The sequence below is a fragment of the Siphateles boraxobius genome, unplaced genomic scaffold, assembly GCF_051911475.1.
Source record: "Siphateles boraxobius isolate OS27281-9 unplaced genomic scaffold, OSU_SipBor_1 207, whole genome shotgun sequence".
Classification (NCBI taxonomy): Eukaryota; Metazoa; Chordata; class Actinopteri; order Cypriniformes; family Leuciscidae; genus Siphateles; species Siphateles boraxobius.
The window spans coordinates 1,224,094-1,247,510 of record NW_027508819.1 but is presented as its reverse complement, the minus strand read 5'-3'; the positions used below and the strand labels follow the sequence as shown (position 1 = coordinate 1,247,510).

Genomic DNA, 23,417 nt, shown 5'->3' with positions numbered 1-23,417 from the left:
AAAAGGTTCATGAGTGTAAGCTACATGACTTTACAAACATTTGACATTTAAATAAATATCCTTTCAATGCGCAGCAGCTTTTTCCATATACAGTTTATTTTGTCTAATGCTCTTGTCACATAATTAAATGTTCCTTAATCCAACATGTAACATTTCTTAATTCGGTTAATGAAATGAACATTGACTTCTCCTCAGCCAACTGGTAAACACCACACTGACCGAGGAAGAGATGGACAATACCAAGTGGTGGAAGAATATTCAAATACAACAGGAAAACTGAAATAAAGATGACCAATAAATTGTGAATAATTAGTGTTTATTCACCAGCTGTGGTGTTGGTTACGGCATATACCTCTACTCTTCCTTCTGACATTCATTCCATTCGTTTCATTTTTGGAAAGTTTGATGATGGGAATATGCGTTTCATCAATGCATCCAACCAATGAAGTTTTCTTAGAATATAACTTTATGTAATGCTGCTTTGAAAGCTTTTGTCTGATGATAGTCATTGAAGATGTAATAATGTAAGACAATTGTAATGTTTCAGTAATGTGGAATTAACTTTTTACATATCCATCCATTTTCCAAAACGCTTGTTCCCTTTCAAGGGAACTCGAGCTGCGTTGAGACGCGGTGGGAACGCTCTGCGTGATTGCGTCGTGAAGCAGGTGTATAATCAGTCCAATGGAAGAGCGAGACGTCATAGGCGGTGACGTCATAGACCAGGAAGCTATAAAGCACACCAGAAAACAGACCGCGACAGCTTCTGTTGCCTTCAGCAAGCGATCTGTGTATTCTGTCCTTGTCATATTTATTGTTGTCTGTCAAGTTGCAATATATATATATTATGGCGAAAGAGAGCAAGCAGCTTTTGTGTTGTTCCCTGCCCACGTTATATCACGGGTGGGGACACACACATCAGCTTTTTGTTACTATTTGGGAGTGGAGCATGCCACAGTCAGTTCTCGAGGGGGCTGACTGTGAGCATTGCGAGAAACTGTCCGTGAGGACGCTCCGCTCCCGCCGGGCGTTCTTCGAGGAGGACGGTTCGGTTCGCGCTCCCCGCGCGGGTCCCGCTGTTGCCGATGCACGGCGGCGACTCGCATTTTGGGGTTCGCAAACGGATCTGACAGCGGGGGTTGGGACGGGCTCTGCCCTATCTCAGCTTTCACCTGCCAGATCCAGTGCTGGCGATTTCCAGTTCCGAGGAATTGGTATCGTTAGTGTTTTGTTTAGAAAAAGAGAACAAAACAAATAAAGATATTAAGAAAAGGCAGATGTTTGAGTTTTCAATAAATGAATAAATAAGTCAGCTAATAACTCTGTTGAATAAAGAGGAGCTTTAAAAGGAGGTTTATCTAGTGTTGTTGCTAGTTAAATATTTTCTGGCCAGCTGAACTTTATGAGAGTGAAAATAAGGAGTTTATTAGATGAAATAAATCTAAAAACAGAAAAACTCTGTATCTCAGCCTCCTCGTCGGGGACTGCCGTTTTTCCCTATCTCCACACCACACTGAGGTGTCAAGATCGTGGAATAACTCGGTTTCTATTTTATGTGTTTAATGCCCTACGTCTAACTATAGTAATGCTATGGGTATTAAGTATCATGGTATGACAGTGCCTCGGGTTAAAGAGACGCTTGCTAGCTTTCTCTCTCCCGAGTCGGCGTCATAATTTTTAACCCCGACTTTACCCACCAGCCATCTAAATAAAAAAATTTTTAGTCAACGCTGGTGGGTAAATTATAAAGACATGGATGAATGTGAGGTTGTCAGCACTGACGCTATTCGAGAATTGCGTCGTGCAAAAACAGATAAACTATACTGGGGAGGGACGGTTTCGAGAAATCGTTTCTCCTCTGCGTCCTCTGGGTGGCGACTCTCTGAGGAGGGTCGCACACGGCCAGTTCGGTTGTTTTCCTGCTGGTGGCCACGGACTGTTATATATATATATATATATATATATATATATATATATATATATATATATACACATTTTTCTGATTTAAAAGTAAAGAAAAATAAGATAAAATTATGTCTGTTCTTCTGGATGCTCCGCTTTCAAGAAACTAAGAATAAACCGTTCAGCGGCGTTCCAGAGGTTTCTTCCTCACCAATCTATGTTCCTGAGACTGCTGGGCGGAGCAGTCTCAGTCTACTAAGCTCCTCGCAGCACAGCGAGCATCGCCATTTGGGCTCCTCCACAATCAAAGGGGACTTGGGTGGCGGTAGCAGTCTAGCCAGTTAGAGATATGCAAGATCTGAGGACTATTTTATCTCTAAAAAAGCTTGGACAATAGGAAGCCCTGACGCCGAGGCTATCAGGCTTCTAAAGGGTGGTCCCCTCCGGGGTAGGGATGGTTTTTGAGAAAATCGTTTCTCCTCGGCGCCCTCTGGGGTGCGACTCTCTGAGGAGGGTCGCAGCGCTGCCAGTTCGGTTTTCCTGCCGGTTCGCCGTTCAGGACACCAAGGTGTCAGTGTCCCCAAACGATCCTCCGAGGGGGGTCGTCGACTAGTCAGTTCGGTTTCCCTGCCGGTTCGCCGTTTCAGGGTGCCGAGGTGCCTGCTTTTTCCAATGATCCTCAGAGGAGGGTCATTGGAACGAAGTTATTTAAAGGGAGGCAAGATCTGAGGACTGTCATCTCTAATAAAGCTTCTGAGGGCTCCTCCGGGGCAGGGACGGTTTTGAGAAATCGTTTCTCCTCGGCGCCCTCTGGGGTGCGACTCTCTGAGGAGGGTCGCAGCGCTGCCAGTTCGGTTGTTCCCTGCCGGTTCGCCGTTCAGGGCACCGAGGTGTCAGCGTCCCCATACGATCCTCCGAGGAGGGTCGTAGAACGGTCAGTTCGGTTGTTCCCTGCCGGTTCGCCGCTTCAGGGCACCGTACTGACTGTTCAACCAAATCCAGAGGCCAGTCTTGAGAGACTGGTTCCCCTAGTAGAATTTCTGGCAGCGTGGAAACTACTGCCACATATTTCTCTGTGGGTCCTGCACACTATAGGAAAGGGTTCAGAATTCGGTTCTTGTCCGCCCAGATTTCTAGGGGTCCTCCCCACTGTGGTGGACCCCGAGCAGGCTTTGGTTATGGAGCAGGAATTACTGACACTTCTGCAAAAGGAGCTGTAGAAGGGGTTCCTCCTCCCGGCAGACAGTCAGGGTTTTACTGCCATTACTTCATTGTTCCGAAAGAGGATGAGGGGTTGCGTCCTACTCTAGACCTGCGTCAATTAAACAGCATATTATGCTTACGCTAAATATGATTGTGTCACAGATTCAGTCCGAGGACTGGTTTGTCACAATAGACTTAAAGGACGCTTACTTATCTATCCATCCTCATCACAGGAGGTTCCTGAGGTTTGCTTTCAGGGGTGAAGCATACCAGTATCGGGTTCTTCCATTCGGCCTAGGTTATCACCCCACACCTTTTACAATATGCGTGGATGCAGCTCTGGCTCCTCTGAGATTCCAGGGCATTCGCGTATTAAATTATATCGACGATTGGTTGATTTTTAGCTCAGTCCGAGCTTTTGGCAGTTCAACATCGAGATGTCGTTCTGTCCCACATAAGGAGGTTGGGGTTGCGGCTCAACACCAAAAAGAGTGTACTCCTCCCAGCTTGAGGACCACTTTCTAGGTGTATTATGGGATTCGACAACAATGCAAGCACGTCTGTCTCCTGCACGTATTTCTGCGATTCTCACAGCCGTAAAGAATGTAAAACTAGGTCAGTCACTCACTGCAAACAGTCTCTGAGACTGTTGGGGCTCATGGTAGTTGCGTCTAACGTAGTTACTTTTGGCCTTCTGTACATGAGACCCCTGCAGTGGTGGCTCGGGACCAAGGGGTTTTCTCCGAGGGGAAATCCGTTTTTCGCATGATCAAGGTCAGCGGCTATGCCTTCGTGCCTCGGTCATGTGGAAGAAACCTTGGTTCCTCGCCCAGGGCCCAGTGCTGGGTGGTTCTTGTTGACGCGTCACGCTATCGACGGATGCTGGGGCTCATGGCAGTTGCGTCCAACTTAGTTACTTTTGGCCTTCTGTACATGAGACCCCTGCAGTGGTGGCTCGGGACCAAGGGGTTTTCTCCGAGGGGAAATCCGTTTTCGCATGATCAAGGTCACGCGGCTATGCCTTCGTGCCTCGGTCATGTGGAAGAACCTTGGTTCCTCGCCCAGGCCCAGTGTTGGGGGCTTCTTGTCGACGCATAATGCTATCGACGGATGTTTCCCTCACAAGTCGGGGGCAATCATGAGTGGTTGGTCGGCGAAGGGTCCGGACAACACACTGATGGTCTCATATATCAGAGTAGATATCCTGTTGAGGCAGGGGCTGTGGCCCGGGGAATGGAGACTTCACCCCGAGGTGGTGGAGCTTCTTGGGGAGAACTTCGGTCAAACTACAAGTCGACCTTTCGCATCGCTTGTACAATGCATTGCCCTTGTGTTTCTCCCTCACGCATCCAGCTCCGCTTGGACTGGATGTAATGTAATAGGTGTGGTTGCCACTACACCTATACGCTTTTCCCGATATCTTTGCTCCTGGGAGCTCTGGAGTTGTGGATACTGTGGGCTCGGCCTCTGAGGGGGCCCAGCTCATAGTTCAGGTTTCTCGACCGAGGTCGTGGAGACCATACTCCAGTCTAGAGCTCCCTCCACGAGAAGACTAATATGCTGTTCTCTGCCTGGTGCAGAGAACGCCTTCTGAATCTCGTTTCTGCCCTTTTGGTACAGTACTTGATTTCTGTAATGAATGTTTTGCTGGGCTATCTCTGAGGAGAGATCCTTAATTTCGTCTTCTCCGTGGTACATGAGGCTGAGGCCTGCACGTACTTGGATTTGCACCTGGTTGGTGGTAGTATTTCTTCACCCCAGATCGGGTTGTATTTCTAGGTCCCTACTAAATGTGCGGGTCATTTGTGCTCCAGGCCTTCTGTCCTCCACCTTTAATACCCCAGATCAGGAAAATCTTAAATCTGTTATGCCCTGTCCGGGCTTTGGATGCTTAGGTTCACAGAGCTGCTCAGTGGCGTTTATCAGAACAATTATTTGTCTGCTTCGGGTAACCTAAGATAGGTTGCCCTGCATCTAAACAGATAATGAGCAAGTGGGTAGTTGAGGCTATCTCACTTGCTTATGAAGCGGCCGGACAGCGTTCACCTGTGGCTGTTCAGGCCCATTCTACTAGGAGTATGGCTGCATCTAGGCTTTAATTTCGGGTGTTTCCCTTCAGGATATTTGTAATGCGGCAGGCTGGTCCTCACCTCATACATTTGTCAGATTTTATGACCTACACCTCTCCACTCCCGGGGCTAGGTTGCTTGCTTCTAGGGTGCGCAAGGACTTCACACAGAACGGGCATTTGTCTTATGGCGTAGTGGGTATGGGGTTCCCACCGCGTCTCAACGCAGCTCGAGTTCCCTTGAAAGGGAACGTCTCAGGTTACGTATGTAACCATGGTTCCCTGAGAGGGAACGAGACGCTGCGTTCTCCCGCCATACTTCCTGCATGCCCTGATCGACTTGCTTCAGGCTTTTTCAGAAGCTGTCGCGGTCTGTTTTCTGGTGTGCTTTATAGCTTCCTGGTCTATGACGTCACCGCCTATGACGTCTCGCTCTTCCATTGGACTGATTATACACGTGCTTCACGACGCAATCACGCAGAGCGTTCCCACCGCGTCTCAACGCAGCGTCTCGTTCCCTCTCAGGGAACCAGGGTTACATACGTAACCTGAGACGTTTTGTGTAGAGTATTTGAGATCATGTCCTTTCGAATATGAATCTACTATTCAGCAATAAGTTTCATAACACTGAGATTATCTTACCTGTGCTGTTTAGGAGCATCAGAACTCTGGACCAGGTTCAGGAACTGGGACAATCTAGACCACAAAACTGGTGTCACGGGTGTACCGTTTCCCATTTCTCCACACTTTATGGAATGGATTTTTCCCATTTCTGTTGCAATTAATCTACAGACAATGAAAAGTGTAATTTCAGTTGATCATATTGAGAAAATGAAGTAGCAAAAATAAAAAAGGAACATTAGCTTCCATCTAGCTACGGTATTTTAGGTAGCCAAAACTATACCTACAATCAGCCCTATTAGGGCATAACAGCTTGTAACTTTAGCACCCAATGATACAATTCAAATATATTCCTAGAGATCCAAAGTGTCCTGGTCAATGATGTTCAACAGAAAGCTCTGCGAGTTCATTTGCCTTTCATCACCTGGCATTGTTTGAACGCGTGAACTAGATGTGCGAGTGTTTTCAGACCTGTAAACAGACGGCTGTCTCAGCAGTGTGTCGTCCAGCACAACTCCTCTGATAAACTCATAGCAGATGCCGTTGCTGAAGCTGCAGAAGAGCTCTGGCCCACAGCCATGTGTGTGGAGCACCTGGAACATCTCCAGTTCTTTCTCTCGGTCCAGAAACAGCTCCGTCATCTGCCCATAAACCCTCACAAGTACAACAGGATCCTCTGTCATAGAGCCCACATAGCAGCCCATTAACTGGTTGGTGATGCCCTCAGTGAAAGCCTAGGCTCATAAAAAAAACAGTATTCAAATAAAAGTCTGTACAGTCTGTTTTTGACTATAATAATGCACATCAATCAAATGGACTACTTTTATGATATTTTTGGAGCTTTTGGGAAATTCATTGTTAATTGAAATTGTAATACTTTACAATAAGGTTAATTAGTTAACATTAGTTAATGTATTAACTAACATTAACTAACAATGAGCAATACATGTCTTACAGCATTTATTAATCTTTGCAGTTCATGTTAGTTCACAGTGCATTAACTAATGTTAACAAATGCAACCTTTGATTTAATTGATTTAACTTTGATAATAACATATTGGTAAATAATGAAATTTATATTACACACAAACACACACACACATTCATACGAGTTGCAGAAAGAAAGAGAGTGAGGAAAGAAGGGGTTTTAAGAGTGAGATGATGAAATCCCATGTTTCTATATGCACTTATAAGACATGACCTGAACGAACCATCAATCATTAATTTAACCCTTCTATCGTTTCTTAGGTGGGGTTATTACATTTTATATCAAAGCACCAGTTCAGTTAAGAGTCTAGAGGCTATTCGCTTGTATTTGCGTTCCTTTGGGAATTCCTTTTGTCGGTGTAAAAGGGTGTTTCCCGGGTTCGTTGATTGGCTGGCGGTCTCCTCGTGTCTGGATGGATGTCTTGGGCGTCCAATCACGTGTTGTGTTGGTGGATGGATGGAAAGTCTTTGAAGTGGGTTTTGAAGTCGAATTGTTTAACCGAAACTTTGTAGCAAAACTTAACTTTGTAAGGTATCTGGACTGTGTCAGGATGACTCATGCACTTATACATGTAAGAATACTTTTAACCTCTCTGACTCTGGTTCATAACTCAGGTTGGGCACCACAGAGTCTGCCCCTAATGGCGTTCATTGACACTTTCATGGCGAACTGAGTAAAAACCAAGCCTCCCCCTTTCCAACGAGAAGGAACTTGTGTACGACACACAGTATGGGTTCAGGCCTCAAAGAGATTGTTATCTCCTCAGAGCCAAGCCAGAATGGAGACCAGAGCACATTCAAACACACACACACACAAGAACCTTTCTCCAATATCCTCACTGAAAGACTTTTACTATGATGTATTTGATGTGTTTTTATGTGTGTCTGTTTGTCCATGTCACATTGGAATAACTATGATTTTATCGTAGCATAAAGTGGATAATAAATACCTTCATTATGCAGTTTTAATATAACTGTATATTCCGTTAACTTTTACATAGCGTTCTTACTACCTGTAGAACACTCGTGGCGTGGAAAACGCGAATATGCATAAAAATATAAAGTAAAGTGTATTTTTGATAGGTTTTACTATCATTGAAGATCGAAATGTCTTTCGACTGTAACCCCTCCCCACACACACAAACACCTAAGGAGCTTGCGCTCTTAGACAAAGAGTAATAAAAACTAAATTCCCGCCTGTGACTTCCAACTCTCCGATTGGCCAACCCGACAGGAAGAGGCTTGATTTCTCCAAGGTGATAAATGTCGGCGCGCTCCACTCTCTCTCTCTCATACCCTCTTGTCCTCGTTTCATAATGTAACGTCTCGCCTCCGGGCGAGCTCTTCGCCTTTCTTTTATTTGTTTTTAGTTTAGTTTGTGTTTTTCAGTCTTAGATAAGTCTCCGTGTTTAATTCCAATAGACGAGTGAAAAGAACACCGCATGACATATCTCTTCAGCAAATCCATCTACAAGGGACCTTTAAACGAGCGGGCGCTCGCTTTGAAGGAGAAACACGCGCACGTGACCACGTGATGCGCCGGACCGAGAGACACACACACGCAATGCAAAGCCATGCAAAGAGTGCAAGTATCCGTGTTTGATCACGCTTTTATGATTTGTTAAAGTCTTGTTGTCTCTCAAAGTTCCGTTGTCTATGTGAATAAGCTATTTAGAAAGATCCTCGGGTCTTTCTAAACTCTCTCTGGCATAACTGCAACTCTCTACATTTCCTCTCTCTCTCTGTGTCTATGCATTTCTCGTTCATCGATGCCTTATCGTGTTTTGTTGTTTATTATGTTTGTAAATACATATAGCCCATGTAACCGTAGTAAATACATACGTAGATCTGCCTTAATAAATTCATTATATTCATTTGATTGATGTACTGCCTCTTTGCTCATTTTCCAAGTCCCTTAAGTGTCAAAGATCTTAGAAGCTTACAAATTAAAGATACTTTACAGAGTATTTGCTTATAGGGCAGGAAACCCAATTCTTGTGGCCACAGAATTGCTTTTCCTGAAATCCTATAAATTAGGATAATATTGTGGTCAATTGTGGATATTATTCTGACAATTGAGCTAATTCATTTTGTCTGTTTTGTAAGACGTGGTCCATGTAATTAATTACAATCAGCTTGTGGTTAATTGCAAGGATACACATGCATGCATGCAAGTAAAATGACATATCATCCCTTATAAATAAAGTTATAAAGTTCTTAGCTGGGACTGGCTGGAGCCCACTCCATTTATGGCCCTAGATTAGACTGGTGATTTGGGGTCTAGAGTGTTGAGTTCTGTGTGGAATTATGTTTGAACGAATCACCTGTAAGATTCATTTGTGTTTGGTTCGCCCTCAAATCCTACTCCTAAGATTAATAAATGCTGTATAAGTGCAGTTCATTCTTAGTTCATGCTAACTAAGGTAGTTAACTAATGTTAACTCATGAATCTCATTGTAAAGGGTTTCCATTTAATTTATATTGTTGTGTTTTGATTCACAACAGGCCAATAGGGCACATGCTAATATGGCAACCGGCAGATTCCTGTCTGTTATGTTTTTAGTGTTGTTACAGTCATCAGCTGGAGTGCCCTTTAGAGCCACCAGAGGGCACTCCACTGCAGTTTTTTGTTTTTCCCTCACAACAACATTTCCCATAACTCACTTCCCGGACTCATCATCACTGATCACATTCACCTGTTTGTCATTACCTTGTTTAGCTCAACCCTTATCCACCTTATTCTACTTTAAACAATGCGCGCCGCCATGACGACGAATCCGGTTGCCTACTTCCGGTTCGTACTGTATTAGCAGTGAGTGAGAGAATGAGTTCAGGCTCTACATGTGCTGTTGTTGGTTGTTTTAACAATTCAAAGAAGATAAAAAAAACTTTTTAGGAACTGAGTGCTTTGAGCATAAGATAAAAAGGAGAGAATGCCCATGTCCGGTTCCGTATCAGCTAATATTTAAATGCCAGAGAGTAACTTAGATGTTTTTGGTTAGCTGCGCTAAAACTGAAGCATCCACCGAACAATGTGTCTGTTCACACCATTTTGTTGACAAACGCCTAATACGTTACCAGTAGGGATGGACATTTCAAGCAAAAATAATATTCGAAGATCGCTGGGTATTATACAATTATTATTCGAAAATCGCACCCCTCCATCACATCACGCACACATGCATGTATAGGCTACACACCAGAGCACGTGAGCAAAGCGGAGTGGTGTGACGCTTAAATGTAAGTTAAAAAAACTAAAACATACGTTTTATATTTATGTTTCACAATATAATGTTTTTTTTTTATTTCATCTATGTTGATTATATGAAAAGGGAACCGCATGAGATGAGTCAGATAGGGTCAAGATGCCCAATACATCAGAAAACATTTGGAATGGGTCAGACATGATTTTGACCACAAGTTTTGTTTTGTAGAAAGTCTTTCTTCAAAGTGAATTTCGTATAGTATATATTGTATCTTCATTTTAATCAATGTTTCATCAACAAATTGGCTGGAATAATAAATAAGAAGCAAAAAGTAGACAATAATCAGGACACGGAGGCGCGGGGGCGTGAACTGGAGCGCGTCTCATTAATCAACCGAAACTCAGCGTATAAGATTTGCCTCAAAGACCTGAGAAGTATATATAGGCCTATAGAAAATTTTACATGTCTATTTTTAAACAAAATAATTAAAAACGAACAGAAATGGGCTGCTCTCTGCTTAATTCGTATGAAGTGTGCATTTCTATCTATAACCGCGTTCACTACTGCGAAGATGTCAAGTCATCGTCAACTTTATCTTTGCAGTCTGCACTGACAGAAAACACTAGTTTATTAATAAACAATTCATATTTCATGAATCATGCATAATCATTACTTTAGCCGGTTTTTGTGGCAAGCTTTATGCGTGCGTTGAGATGTGGAATAGGCAATATATTAGGCTGCGACAACGCTCATTATGGTTTAGCATTCTCTCCCATATAGTATGACATCTAACCCAACTTCAGTCATGCACGGGCAGCCCTACTTATTTCACATATTTTCTAACCAGCACATCAATGCGGGCGTTCAGAGCGAGCGGCACTGAATCTTCATGAAGCGGAAAAGGACAACCGGTCCGGTTCGAACCCGCTGTGAATCATGGGTAAATTCGCTAACCAGGAGAAAGGTGGATAAGCCTGGTTTTCTTATTCAATCACTGCATAGTTTTGTATGTTGTTGCACTGCATCTCTGAGCATTTCTTTGGTTCCCTGTATTTCGGTTTCTTGTACTCTCTCCCTGCCTCTGGATTACCCGTTTGCCTTGTCCTCAACCTTGTGTGTTTTTTTGTTTGGACTGCCTACCTGGATTTTCGACCTGTCGTCTGTTCATTTGATTACGTGTCTGGATTACCCTATCTTATTAAAAGCTGCATTTGGATCTAAACTTTCTGGTCTCAGAGCAATTTGTGACAGAAAAATATGCCGTACACAGATCCAGCAGCCAAGTAAGATCCAGACCCATCGATGAATCCAGCAGCACAAATTGTGCGTTTCCATCAAGGAGATCGACCCATCGAGAATTATGTAATGGACTTTTTGGAACTTGCTCATCTGACTTACATGGATGAGGTATGTTTAATGATATTTTTTTGTGGAGGACTATCTGAGCCACTTAGCTACCTTATGCCATTGCATGACCCTAACGGGACTCTTAAACAGTATATTGACTGTTCTGTATAGCGGTTCGTCATTTACTGTGGGCTTTGTGGAGGAAGAACCCTGCAAGCTCATGGTAAACTCTAAGCCAGAGAATCTTCACGTCATGCCACCCATCATGCCCATAACCAGATCGGTCTCTGGACGTCCCAGATTAATGTCCAGCGTGATGGACCCACCGCTCATGTCAGCGCGGATGGCCAAGAAGATCGCCCGAACGGGGTCTCGTCCTGCCAAAACCACAGTTCCAGAGTCTCGTTCCATCGAGGTCCCTGCCAAACCTGCGCTCCACGCCAGCCCTGCCGAGCCTGCGCTCCACGTCATGCCTGCCAAGTCTGAGTATCTTCACGTCATGCCAGGTCTGAGTATCTTCATGTCATGCATGATCATCACCTCATGCATGTTCAGCCTGATCTTCACGTCAAGCCTGCGCTCCCTGTCAGTCCTGCCTAGCCTGAGCTGCTTCACATCAGTCCTGCCAAACCTGCACTTCACGTCAGTCCTGCCGAACCTGCACTTCACGTCAGTCCTGCCAAGCCTACGCATCACGTCATGGCCACCGAACCAGAGACTGTACAGGTCGTGCCTGCCGAGCCAGAGACTGTTCACGTCACGTCTGCAGAGCCAGTGTTTCCAGACAAGATGGCTGCCACTGAGCCAGTATCTCCAGACAAGATGGCCGCCCTCGAGCCAGTGTCTCCGGACAAGATGGGCGCTGCCGAGCCAGTGTCTTCGGACAAGATGGCCGCCGCCACCTCGCATGTCTGTTCCTCCTGAGCCTCCTGCTAAGGTGCCAACTAGCCTCTCCCTATGGAGGATCCTTATACCACTCTACAGATAAAGCGTTGTGGAATTTTTCAGTTTGCATACCTACCCGAAGTGATAAAATAAAATAAAATTCTGCATCAAAATTTATAGACAAGACAAGTAGTTTGTTTAGGCATGGTTTGTAAGGAATTACAAACCTGCGCACATATGTGACCAGTCACGGAAACTAGGGACACAAGTCGGTTCTGGGGCATTTTGAGTTATTCATAGATTCTGAGAGTGTAATATCCAAGCTTTCCAACGATGTGTAACATGTGGAAATCTGATAATATTTGGAGAAGTTGTGGCCATTTTAAAGTAGGCACTTAAAAAAGCTCAAAGAGGAGAAAATGAGCTCTGAAAGATTGTGCAGTTCTCACCTGTCTCTGCTGCTGGGGGTGACAATAGGGCTCATTTACATCTCATTTAGATAAGCCATACCCCCTGTAAAGCTCCTCCATGTGCTTTACAGCTTTTTTTACACTTTGAATGAGTGCACTTCTGCCGCACTAGGCGAAAAACAATTGTGCTGCCCCTCTATTTGCAACGTACCAGCAACAACACACAAAGACCAATAATGCCATATAGCCTGCATATAACGCGAAACCAGCAACAACACATAAAGACCAATATGCCATATACATATAACGCAAAACCAGCAACAACACACAAATACCAATATGCCATATAGCCTGCATATAACGCAAAACCAGCAACAACACACAAAGGCCAATATGCCATATACATACAGTATAACGCAAAACCAGCAACAACACACAAAGACCAATATGCCATATACATATAACGCAAAACCAACAACAACAAACAAAGACCAATAAGCCATAGGCCTACATATAGCGCAAATAGTACGCAACGCTCGTGTGCCCAAAATGTCAACAATATTAAAGTTTATGTAGGAGGCAAATGCCTGCTGGCATTTTTCTTTAAGCAGTCATTTCTGCAATTTTCCAAATAATCACATTTCACCTCCTCAAATTACTGTTGCAAATCTCTTTACACCACTTTCTTATGTGCGTATACACACACAAATGAAATGTCCGCAAGCACATTATATCATCAGCAGGTTCAGCATCTTAAATAACGACTAAAGAGCAAATGAAGCTTAACTTACATTTCAGAAACACGCCGTATTGAAGCACTGAGGGCGAGCGCGCTGCGCCCATACCTCCGGTTCAGTTTCCCGAGCCCACGAAGTGCGGCGAAAACATTTTCGGTGTAACTGCCAGACGGTTCATCTCGTCTGCGACAATCTTTGCGGCATCCATCTTCATTGAATTTTGATATCAGAGAGAGCTGGCCAGAGCACAGCATAATAAGTAGCCATGTGGTTGACTTGGAGGGCGGGGGCAAAAGCGCCGGGTTATTCAGTATGGAAGTACACACAGACAATGACACGCCACGCCCCTACTGCATGCTAGAATCTTCGAAAACAAGCCGATTTCAACCTCAAAATGTTAGCTTTTAAATATACCAATACTGCTATCTCAAACATGGAGAGGCTTCTTCGTGATTTCAATTAACAGATTCTCCAAAAAATTGAAAATCACCAATTTTGAAAAAAAACTCTTCTTTCTCATTTTGCTCGAAAGTTGTGCTGCCGACTTGTGTCCCTGGTTTCTGTGACGGGTCACATATATTCAAACACACATTACTATAGAATCAATTCTTAATGTGCATGTGAACGCCATCAGCATCTATCACAGGTTCGCGTTTAAAGTCTGATTAGAGAGAACGATGTCATCTTAGCGGCCCCTATTTTAATAACAAATGATCATTTAGACGGAAGTGAATCAATCAAAACTAACTTTAGCTGGAAAAATCATTATTCAAGAAGCACTATAAAACCAAACCAATCTCTGTTACCTTAAATTATATGTTTATCTCTGTAAAGCTGCTTTGAAACAATCTACATTGTTAAAAGCGCTATATAAATGAGGATGACCTGACTTGACTTGAGCTGGTGTCTGTTTCCCCTGAGCCGGTGTTTGCTCTGGCCGTCTGCACAGGCTGCTCTGCCCTGGCCGCCTGCACAGCCTCAGTCTCCTGGCCCTCTTCCACTCCACGTGCCTGGCCCTCCATCCCACCCCCGAGTCCGCCTCCGCTACACCTCCCTCCTGGAGTATTGTAGGAGCATCTGGAAGCCACTCCTTTGAGGGGGGGCTATGTAACGGTCATCAGCTGGAGTGCCCTTTAGAGCAGAGGGCACTCCACTTCAGTTTTTTGTTTTTCCCTCACAACTATATTTCCCATTACTCACTGCCTGGACTCATCATCACTAATCACATTCACCTGTTTGTCATTACCTTGCTTAGCTCACCCCTTATAACCCTGGTTTTCACATTCAATCACTGCGTAGTTTTGTATGTTGTTGCACTGCTGCATCTCTGAGCATTTCTTTGGTTCCCTGCATTTCGGGTTTCTTGTACTCTGCCTGCCTCTGGATTACCCGTTTGCCTTGTCCCCAACCTTGTGTGTTTGTTTGTTTGGACTGCCTACCTGGATTTCGACCTGTTGCCTGTTCAATTGATTACGTGTCTGGATTATCCATCTTATCAAAAGCTGCATTTGGATCTAAACTTTCTGGTCTAAGAGCACTTTGTGACAAGTGTGTTTTGGTCTGTTTTTTATCTTTAATGCCTGTGACTGTCATGAACAAGTGCTTTTAGACATTGCACTATCGATCTGCCTTAATGGAGTTTTTAATTATCTTTTTTAATTATCAACTTAACTCTTGTCTGCCAAGGGACCACACTTGAATCCGAGAGAGGACAATATATTAGAGACCTACTGCCACAGTAGATCACTGATCAGTGATCACAGAGTTAAAGTTATATCTTCATTTCCCGACTGCATTCGAAGGGATTATATCAAGACTGTGACTGGAGATAAATCGAGTAGGAAAAGGAAGCAGGGGAAAAGAGAAGGCGTTAGACTGTGACTAAGATAACAACAGCTCACCCGTATTCCCGTGACATCATTGGTTATGGGAAACATTCAGTCCTTATGAAATAAACCTAAGATACAGGTAAGCTTTTACTTTCTCCAGGAATATAAAGAGGGTTACATCATGGCATTCACATTCAGTAGAAGTGCTATTGTAGCTCTGTGACTTTTAGAGAAAGACTCATACCTGATGTTAAACTTCTATCAGTGTACATTATTTTTGCCCTGTGTATTCCCGCAGATTTTCATAACCATGGGCAACATTGTCCCGTCATATTGCCATTAACTTATTGTAGTCATAGAGTTTCAGATTTGAAAATAGTTTAGTATGTATTTATATGTACATCTCATATTGATAGAATAGGCATATCAAAATAAGAGCAATAGGTTACATTAGGTTACTTCACTATCCAGCTAGATTCATCCTCAATCACCCCATCAAGGTCGGTCAGAAATCGTGGAGTAATATTTGATGACTGGCTGTCCTTCACAGACCACATTACGAAGACAGCTCAATCATGCAGGTTTGCAATGCATAACATCAGGAAGATCAGACCTTTCCTAACGGAGCATACAACACAACTTCTCGTCCAGGCCCTGGTTATTTCTAGACTTGATTACTGTAATGCTCTTCTGGCTGGACTTCCATCATGTGTAACTAAACCTCTACAAATGATCCAGAATGCTGCAGCCTGCCTTGTCTTCAACGAGCCCAAAAGGGCCCACGTCACACCTCTGTTCATCTCACTGCAGTGGCAACCACTCGCTGCTCGCATCAAATTCAAGGCTTTGACGCTTGCTTACAGATCTACCACAGACTCAGCTCCGTCCAACTTTCACTCACTCCTACATGTCTACACCCCTACCAGAAGCCTACGATCGGTCAACCATCACAGCGAGGCACTAAATCACTCTCCAGAACATTCTAATTCACCGTTCCATGCTGGTGGTTTAGTCCTCAGTTGTAAGTCGCTTTGGATAAAAGCGTCTGCTAAATGACTAAATGTAAATGTACATTACAATAGAATTAAGAAATGAAAGTTTCAGGGTAAGTTCTGCCTGGAAGGGACTTAGAGAATACACATATGACCCGGAGGGATGCATATGGAGAACACTGGGGTGTCCAACCGCAGGTGGAATATTTCAACCCCAGGGGTGGCAAGGTGGCTTGCCAAGGGAAAGACACATCCTCAGAGAGGCTTACAGTGGAAATACACATGTGGGGGTCGCTCAGAGGAGGGACCATGCACACGGGAGGCACCTAGCCGACGCACAGGCAATAGACACTGGCGCCGACGTCAGGAGTGCAGGAGGAACTCAGGGCTTTCGGGGAAGCTCACCTGAGGAGAATATTGCACGTATCCAGTCCGTGGAGTGGAATGGCGAGCAAGCGAAGACATCTGAGCGGGTCCAGTACTAGCTAGTTGAAGTGAGTACATGAGAGGACACAGGCTCCACTCGGAGATTATAGAATCTGGCGAATGTGTTAGGTGTCGCCCAGCCTGCAGCTCTGCAGATGTCTGTTAGCGAGGCGCCATGCGCTAGAGCCCAAGATGACACCACACTCCGGGTGGAGTGAGCAGTCACACCAAGGGGGCACGTTCGACCTTGCTGCTGGTATGCCAAAGCAAGGCGGCCACTATCCAGTGAGACAACCTTTGCTTGGAGAGACCCTTTCCCTTCAGCTTCCCACCATAACAGACAAAGAGCTGGTCTGAGGTCCTGAAACACTGCGCCCTGTCTACATAAGCGCGGAAAGCGTGTACTGGACAGAGCAGTGCCAAGGCTGGGTCTGCCTCCTCCAGGGGCAGCGCTTGCAGGTTCACCACCTGGTCCCGGAAGGGAGTGGTAATAGCGGCAACATAGACTTTTTAGGGTGGAGAGAGACAGCCTTCCGACCCTTCTTGAAGGAAGGAAAGAACGACACAGATCGAACATCTCCGGGGGTCTTCTCGGTGAGTAGAGCACCAGTTGACGAAGAGGTTCCACTTCAACGCATAGACGTGTCTCGTGGACAACGCTCTAGAGGAAGTGATGGTAGCCACCACCGCTGGTGGTAGGGTACTCAAACCTGCCTCGTCCTGTCCAGGAGCCACACGTGGAGAAAGGAGGTCCTGCCTCAGGGGAATCGGCCAAGGAGGTGCTGTCGCGAGGAGTACAAGTTCGGAGAACCAGGTCCGGGTGGGCAAGTACGGCGCAACCAGAATTACCTGCTCCTCATCCTCCCTGACCTTGTTCAGGGTCTGCGCAAGAAGGCTCACTGGGGGAAACGCATATTTGCGGCCCCGCGGCCAGCTGTGCGCCAGTGCATCCGTGCCGAGCGTGCCCTCGGTCAGGGAATATTACAGGGCGCAATGGTTTGAGTCGTGAGAGGCAAACCGATATATCTGTGCGTCCCCGAACTGGTCCCAAATCAGCTGAACCGACTAGGAATGGAGTCACCAATCTCCCGGGAGGGGCTGAAGCCGTGAGAGCTCGTCGGCTGCACAGTTCAAGTCTCCGGGGATATAAATGGCATTAAGCGGGCACAGTCATTGACCGTGCCCTGACAGAGGAGACCAGGGAAGGACGAAGGTTCCACGGGGGTCTGCTCTGCCAGGGGGCTGGCGACAGAGGAGGATGAGAGCGGCACGGTCCGGGGACGGCGTGCACTGTCATCCAGCTCTGGGACAGAGGAGGACGAGGGGTGCACGGCCCGGGGGCGGTGCACCGTGTCGTCCGAGAACTCTGTATGCTCAGGGATGGATGTGTTACTTCTTTCTATAACCACATTAGGGTGCTGCCCACCTGAGGGTGAGCAGCGGGGAGTGGAGAACAAAAGATTCTCCCCCGGTGGAGGGCCGGGGAGTGGTCCTGCTACCACCTCCTGAAGAGTAACACTCAACATCCCTGAGCAGCCCGTCTCAGGAGCGCCGCTTGACCCCGTGTTTAGCGGGGGCGGGGCTGGAGAGGGCTGGGGCGCCTTCTTATGGCTTCCTCCGCGACTTTTTGCTCGTTTGCTCATCTCGTAAAAAGCTGATAAAATCAGAGATGGCTTAGGGAGTGAAGAATTACACTTGGCCCCCGAAGCGAAAACATATCTGCATGTTGCCAGCGTCCTCCTTTTATACCCACGAGGTAGGGCGGTGTTACGCTATGCAAATTTCGCAGACCCATGGCATTTCTCTGCCATTGGCTCGTTTTGTAATACTCAAAGTTGATAGGCTTTCTAAGCAAAACCCCATTCGTCGTCATCCGACGTAACTTGGAGTGACAACGAAAGGGAACTCACTGTTCAGAGAGTCAAATTAGTCCATAGTTATTCTAGAATGTGACAAAAAATTTCTTGCGCAGACTGAAAACATCTCTAAGAGAATATGTGCTGTTAATACAGCTTCAGATGGCAAAGCTTGTCAGTTTTTATTTTAAGTTTCTGTAATGAAAAATTAGTGAATATTGTAGTGTCAATATCGGCATAACTAACACTTCTGCACATTGCTTGTGTGAAATTCACTGGCTCGCCTTTATAGTTTAAAATGGAAATATTTTCAGTTTTGCGGCGTGGCTTCTTTTATCACCAGTAGCTCACAAAATAATAGACACTGATTCACATTTTGGTCTTGTTAAGTCCTGTAAAAATACAATGTTATATATGAAATAAATGAGTAAATAAACAAGTAACAAGCTAAGTTAAACTTGTTTGCTTAAAATTTCTACAAATAATTTCCTGATGCGGGTACTAAAAGACTTTTTGGCCCCACAAATCGAGAGTTGAATGTCAACCATGTTCATAACAACTGTGAACATCTATCTAAAAGCAAATCCTGTAACTAACAATGAGCACTTTATTTGATGTTCTTCAAAAACTTAAGTCCATTTCACACGAAGCCCCTAAACTCATTATTGGAGATTTTAATCATATGTCCCTAAAAAAAGACTTTGATAAACTTTTATCGATATGTAACTTGTCCTTACAGGCAGAATAAGATGTCAGAACTCTGTTATGGGACAGTAAGGGGGCTTTGTTAGGGTTCAATCACTATCACAGCTCTGACACTACTATTGTCTCGTCAGTGTGAGCTCTTCTGTCCACATGAGTGGTTTTGTGTGCGGGGCGAGGTGTTCGGATCCAAGCACTTTGGTCTAGTTTGGATTTGGTTCTGTATCGGGATTCAGACACTCATGCTCTGTGTTTGTCTTCTGTTGTGAGCGTACAGGATGAGTATTCGTGAGTTCTCGTGTACTCTTGTTGTGTGACGTTTCGAGTTCGTTCAGGCCGTAGGTTCTTCTGTCCACGTGTGTTGTTGTTTTCTGTGTTGCATGCGGCTTGTGTTTACATCGGGCACATGCTTTCATGTCATGTTTGGTTTTAAATTCTTGTGCTGTGTAACAGGCAGCTTGTGTTTTTCATTGGCTGTGCTTTCATGTTGTCATATTTTGTGTGAATGTGTGGCTCGTGTTTTTGTCATGTTTGGTGTGAGCACATGGCTTGTCATGTTTGTTTCTGGTCCGTGTACGTTCTCATAGTTTGTTTTTCAATTTGTAATGAAATAAGCAGAAAGAGAAAATGACGCATTTCTTTGTTCTTTCGTTTGTTAAAACCCCCAGAAAAAACAAGATTTCGGTTTGGATAATGATAATGGATAAATTACTTCAAAATTCTCTTTCCACGTGTGGGCGACCCTGTCCACCCATTGGTCGACCAAAGCTGAGCCTGTGACATCATCAGTTGTTCCTCAGTTCTGTTCAACACAATAATCGTCCTCCTCTGCTATAGCAGTAGCTATTATTAAACTGTACAGGGAAGGTGTCATGGTTTATCAATTCTCTGCCGCCTTCATGTCTCCTGATTATGTGTGTGTGTGCAGCGTGTGTGTGTCTGTGTGGGCATGTCCTCTGAGTACTGCTGATCATCAACGCAGGCTGAATTCACTTTCTTCTGCTATATATTCTCAGCGACTGGTATCTCTTGTTGTCAGATTGTTTGGTATGTTCCTGTGTTGGTTCCTGTTCCTCTTCGTGGTCTTCTTCCTGGTCTTCTTCGTGGTCTTCTTCTTGGTCTTCTTCATGGTCTTCTTCGTAGTCTTCTTCGTGGTCTTCGTCGTGGTCTTCATCATGGTCATCTTCGTGGTTTTCTTCGTGGTCTTCGTTCCATGGATTTATTCACCTTGTCTGCACTGCCGTTTCAACTCACCTCATTCCCGGATACTGGATTGTCTTGACTGAACATTCACCACCCGGTTGCCTATCGAAGTCCCTGCGTCACTCGCCCTGTTCGTCCCTCTCTGTGTTTTGTGTCTGACCAGCGTTTCTGTTTATTATTTAATAAACGTTCTTTCCTTCATCTTTCTTCCAGTTGTTTCCTAACAGAAGTTCCTAGATTGGGCTTTCTTCTGTGCAACCTAACCTGTTTCATTTCAGAAATATAAATTTGCACCCAGCCTGTTTTATTCAGCCGTGTGGAGTTAAATCTGTGTGGTGAAGGTACGCTACCTACTAGACTGCCCAGAGCGGCTGTGAAGCACAAATTATAGGTGGGGTAAATTATATTTAAAAAATGCTGTTGGACATTGTTGATATTTGAAAATGAACCCAAACAAATACACCCCTTTCTTCATTGCTCTGCCTCCAAAACTCACCCTCCAATCCTAACCACCCTGCTCCGAGTCGCTCTCGAACCATGATAACTGGCATGTGAGGTGAGTGCAATTACAATGATGCTAAACACCGCATTCACTAGCAGTCTTCACCGCGACTCTGACTAGCTGGCCTTCGTAACGAAAGCAATCCCAGAGGAGGTCTGTTTATCATAGCAGGAGCACAACAAAATAAGGCTTTACAAAAAATAAAGTGCAGATGATGAACGAATGACAAAAAGCACAAAAAAATGTACGTACAGTACACAATGAGTCAATACAATACAAATACAATGAGCTAAATCTGTTTTTTAACAGGTTTGATGCCCCTGCAATTGGCCACACATGGGTGTGGATGATGCTATCATCTTTCTGCTTCACTGGGCTTACACACACCTGGATAAGACAGGCAGCTTTGTGAGGGTCGTGTTTTTGACCTCATAGGTCGACAACAGTATGTGAGACTGTGCTGTCTCCGGTCCTGTTCACCCTCTATACATCGGACTTTAGATACAACTCACAGCGCTGTCATCTGCAGAAGTTCTCGGACAATTCTGCCTTTGTGGGCTGCATCAGTGGGGATCAGGAGACGACATACTGAGGAGTGGTGGACAGGTGAGGTGGTGTGAGTGACATCATCTGAAACTCATTATCGGGAAGACTGAGGAGAAGGTGTTGGAGTTGTTTAGGAGGCAGAGGACTGCTCTGAGACCAGTCCGTATCAATGGTGCAGAGGTGGACATTGTGGACGAATACAAATACCTAGGTGTCCACATAGAGAATTAACTAAACCGGACTAAGAACACCACTGCCCTGTACAGAAAAGGTCAGAGCCGCTTGTATCTTCTTAGGAGGCTCAGATTCTTTAATGTTTGCAGAACCATGCTGCAGAAGTTTTACCACTCAGTGGTGGCTAGTGTAATGTTTTACGCTGTGGTGTGCTGGGGTAGCAGGGTGAAGACAAACTCATCAGGAAAGCAGCGTCTGTCCTGGCAGTGGAATTAGTCTCTAGAGGAGGTGACGGAGAAACTGATGCAGAAACTATGCAGGATCATGATAAAAGCCTCTCATCCCCTGAAAACCACACTGCACTCGTACCAGAACGTCTTTAGCAGGTTGAGAACACGCAATGCACTACAGAATAGGGCTGCACAATTAATCGAATTTCTAATTGCGATAACAGTGGATTCAAAGCCGCGATTACAAAAGAAAATCCACTCTCCGTGTGTGTGTTTAGAGCATAAATATGTTATGAGAGGCGAATCACAGAATCACGAATCACGACTACTTCAGAAAACCCAGCACAATATGACATACCAGGCAGTGACGTAAGTGTACGCTGAAATAAAAAGACTTTCACCTCAGAAAAACTGACTTTACTGTCCTGTCCCGTTATAGTGTGCTCGTAGCGCGCACTCTTCTATTGCACGCGCAAATGCGGCGGCGCGCGCTGTGTACTGTATAAAGTGCAAAAGAAACTACGAGCATGCAACGTCGTTACAATGTAAATTAGTATGTCACGAAATAAAAGTAAAATACCAATAAATCACGTGTTAGCTGAGAAGGATTTGCATGCACGTATGATTTTCATTCTATTCACCAGGAGCTGTTACATTAACAGTTATTGTTAGTATATTGTGTATTCACCATGGTAACTGTGGTTTCCATAACCCCAAAATGCCACTTTATTTTCACTTTGTGTTATTTTTTATATTTTTAAATGACTGTGGTGGCTCATATCAACATTGTATTAACAAACACTAGTTTGGGACTGCTATATTTAATTGCTTTAGCATAGTCCTAATGTTTATCTATTAGTAGTCTTTACTATGAGTCATACAATGTATGTGTATGTTAAGTAAAGGGGGACAGTACTTGTGTGTGTGTTAACAATTTTTGTGTAAACATGTATTATAATATGCATATATATATTCAATGTAAATTGTGATAATCGTAATTAATAATCGCAATTACAATTTCAAGGGAATAATCGGCAATTATGATTTTTGTCATAATCGTGCAGCTCTACTACAGAACGCCACTGAAAGTCCTCTCTTCCGGTGTCTATCAAGCTCTACAACTCCTCTCCCTTCTGCAGGATGGAAAGCTGAGACTGTCAATGGACTTGTGCAATACTTCAGCAATCCTTCACCTGTGTAATATGTTACTTGTGCTATAGTATTTGATCTTACTTGTCCAATACTTTCACCCTGAGCACGAGAGCACCACGACGCACGTGCATGTGTGTGTGGTGATGACGCAGGAGCTGGCATTCTGACATATGACCGACAAGCAGAGGAAGATGCACGCGAGGTCACGCATGCGTCGTGATGCTCTCGTGAACGCGCGTCAGAGATTGACATGGCAGAGAAGAAATGACTGAATAAAGTCAATATTTTGGGTTTTTTGGCCCACAAAAAAGTATTCTCGCCGCTTCATAAAATTAAGGTTGAACCACTGTATTCATAATGGACTATTTTAACGATGTCTTTCTGGGCCTTCAGAGTGTTAATTAAATAGCTGTCAGTGGAACCCACCCTGAGGGTGAGT

At 44.6% G+C, this 23,417-nt stretch overlaps 1 protein-coding gene across 1 annotated transcript in view; it reads right to left on the bottom strand.

Annotated features, from left to right (window-relative positions):
* LOC143745615 (ethanolamine kinase 1-like) overlaps positions 1–23,417 on the bottom strand; it is an 81,280-nt gene that overhangs the window by 43,587 nt on the left and 14,276 nt on the right. Inside the window, exons 2-3 of the mRNA XM_077237748.1 lie at positions 6,266–6,528; positions 5,816–5,959 (exon numbers count right to left, since the gene is read on the bottom strand). Of these exons, the coding sequence (XP_077093863.1) occupies positions 5,816–5,959; positions 6,266–6,528 (407 nt within the window). The remainder of the gene's footprint in view (positions 1–5,815; positions 5,960–6,265; positions 6,529–23,417) is intronic.